This window comes from Propithecus coquereli, unplaced genomic scaffold (genome assembly GCF_000956105.1).
Source record: "Propithecus coquereli isolate 6110/MARCELLA unplaced genomic scaffold, Pcoq_1.0 Scaffold163, whole genome shotgun sequence".
Lineage (NCBI taxonomy): Eukaryota > Metazoa > Chordata > Mammalia > Primates > Indriidae > Propithecus > Propithecus coquereli.
Genome location: NW_012140858.1, coordinates 1185828 through 1188169, shown reverse-complemented (window position 1 = coordinate 1188169; position 2342 = coordinate 1185828). Strand labels below are relative to the sequence as shown.

General features: G+C 37.9%; 1 protein-coding gene across 1 annotated transcript; it reads left to right on the top strand.

The window, feature by feature from the left end:
- Positions 1-383: 383 nt before the first annotated feature.
- LOC105807732 (olfactory receptor 2K2) lies at positions 384-1334 on the top strand. Its single transcript, XM_012641163.1, has one exon. It carries the CDS (start codon positions 384-386, stop codon positions 1332-1334), a length of 951 nt encoding a protein of 316 aa, XP_012496617.1.
- Positions 1335-2342: the final 1008 nt, after the last annotated feature.

Genomic DNA, 2342 nt, shown 5'->3' with positions numbered 1-2342 from the left:
CTAATTTGTGCTCACTAATTTATTCAATATACATTCATATTTTTCCTCATTCAGTCACTTTCAAATCTTTATTGAAAAACTATTGTCTGCCAAGGATAGGATTAAGAGCTGAGATTCAAATATTAAATACGTTTATTCTTGTTTTCAAATTCACTGTTTTCTAAATTTTATTGTAGAAGACTTTTCGTGAAGATCAAACTTGCTTTTCCCCCTTAAATATACTATCCTGTGATTTCTTGTGGTAAAATTGCATTTATAATAGTGAAAATAAGTTTGAGAGTGTTTTCCTAACTAAATGGAACATTACACTTTATTCATTTCTTTATGTCCTCAGATGAAATGAAGAGAATGCTACTAGAATAACTACAAAGGAAAGAAAGGAAATGCAAAGAGAAAACTTCACCATTTGGAGCGTTTTTTTCTTGGAGGGATTTTCCCATTACCCAAGGTTAGAGGTGGTTCTCTTTGTCTTTAGCCTTGTAATGTACCTGATAACCCTCTTGGGCAATAGCACTCTTATCTTAATCACTATCCTAGATTTACGACTTCAAACCCCCATGTACTTGTTCCTTGGAAATCTCGCTTTCATGGATATTTGTTACACATCTGCTTCTATTCCTACTTTGCTGGTGAACTTGCTGTCTTCACAGAAAACCATTATCTTTTCTGGGTGTGCCGTACAGATGTATCTGTCCCTTGCCATGGGCTCCGCAGAGTGTGTGCTCCTGGCTGTGATGGCACATGACCGTTATGTGGCCATTTGCAACCCACTGAGATACCCCATCATCATGAGTAGGCAGGTCTGCATGCAGATGGCTGTGGTCTCCTGGGTGACGGGTTGTCTGACTGCCCTGTTGGAAACCAGTTTCGCCCTGCAGATACCCCTCTGTGGGAATCTCATCGATCACTTCACATGTGAAATTCTGGCGGTGCTAAAGTTGGCTTGCACAAGTTCACTACTCATGGATATCATCATGCTGGTGGTCAGTGTTCTCCTCCTGCCCATTCCAATGCTCTTAATTTTCATCTCTTATGTCTTCATTCTCTCCACTATTCTGAGAATCAACTCTGCAGAGGGAAGAAACAAAGCTTTTTCTACCTGTGGTGCCCACTTGACTGTGGTGATCTTATATTATGGAGCTGCCCTCTCCATGTACCTAAAGCCTTCTTCATCAAACTCACAAAAAATAGACAAAATCATCTCGTTGCTTTATGGAGTGCTCACGCCTATGCTGAACCCCATAATTTACAGTTTAAGAAACAAAGAAGTCAAAGACGCTATGAAAAAACTGCTGGGCAAAATACCATTGCATCAAACACACGAACATCTCTGATTGGGTGCCTATGGTTTTACCAGGGATGTGCCCCTGGCAGAACTTACCAGAGAAATTCTAGAAAACATACAACCTTTTAGAAAATGCTGATTGAACCTCAGTTCTATAATGTCACAGTTATAAGATATGTGTACACAGAATGATTGCCTATGGACAATAGTAGGTTCCAACTGGCATTTATTAATATTTCCTGTCTTCTGTGTTTCATGGTTGTGAGGGTTTGAGCTATAGAGTCACCAAATGTTTGCTCTAAAAAATGTTGGATAAATTTAGAGTCAGTGAATATTAGTACCAGAATAAACTTGTATATATTCTCTGCATAAATATTTTCTCAAATGAGGTTGGAGCATAAAGAAACAAATGAAGATTGGCCTTGATTATGCAAATGAAAAACAGAATAAAAAAAACTAAAAGACTTGCTCAGCATCACACAGCTGCAGAACTGGGACTACAACATCCTTCCCACTTCTTGGCCAGAGCTTATTCTACAACACAGTGATGGTTCCCCCATTACCCTTCATTATTCAAAATTCTTGATTAAAACTCTTTGTCTTCCAGGGTAAGGCATCCAATGACACCTTATTTGCCCATGTGCTGACCTTGCTTTCCTAAGCACATAGATACTCTTGCCAATCGTATCTGCTCCTATGCCAGTACTCCACTCATACACTAAGTCTTTTTCATGTTTGTTTTTTTTCTTCATTGGATGATTGAATTCATGATGGCAAGTATTTCTATTATTTTGTACCTTTTGCGTTTACAGCAGTCATTTGGTAAATTAATAAATGTATCAGCTTAAAACTCATCACTTTATTTGAAAAGCAACTACCACTTGTGAAAATTATGAAGAAGAAACAAGGGCAATGGGGTATATTGCTTTATAAATGTCTAAAAATCAGAGACAACATTTATAGTAGTTGTTTTAAATCTCTTATTTGTATACAAATAGTGCTTGTTAAAAATGCCTCTACTCCCATATATTTGGATTCAGTAATGCTGGGGTGGGTC

Bases quoted from the DNA above. Each gene is read 5' to 3' on its own strand.
- LOC105807732 (XM_012641163.1), top strand. From the start codon at position 384: ATGCAAAGAGAAAACTTCACCATTTGGAGCGTTTTTTTCTTGGAGGGA.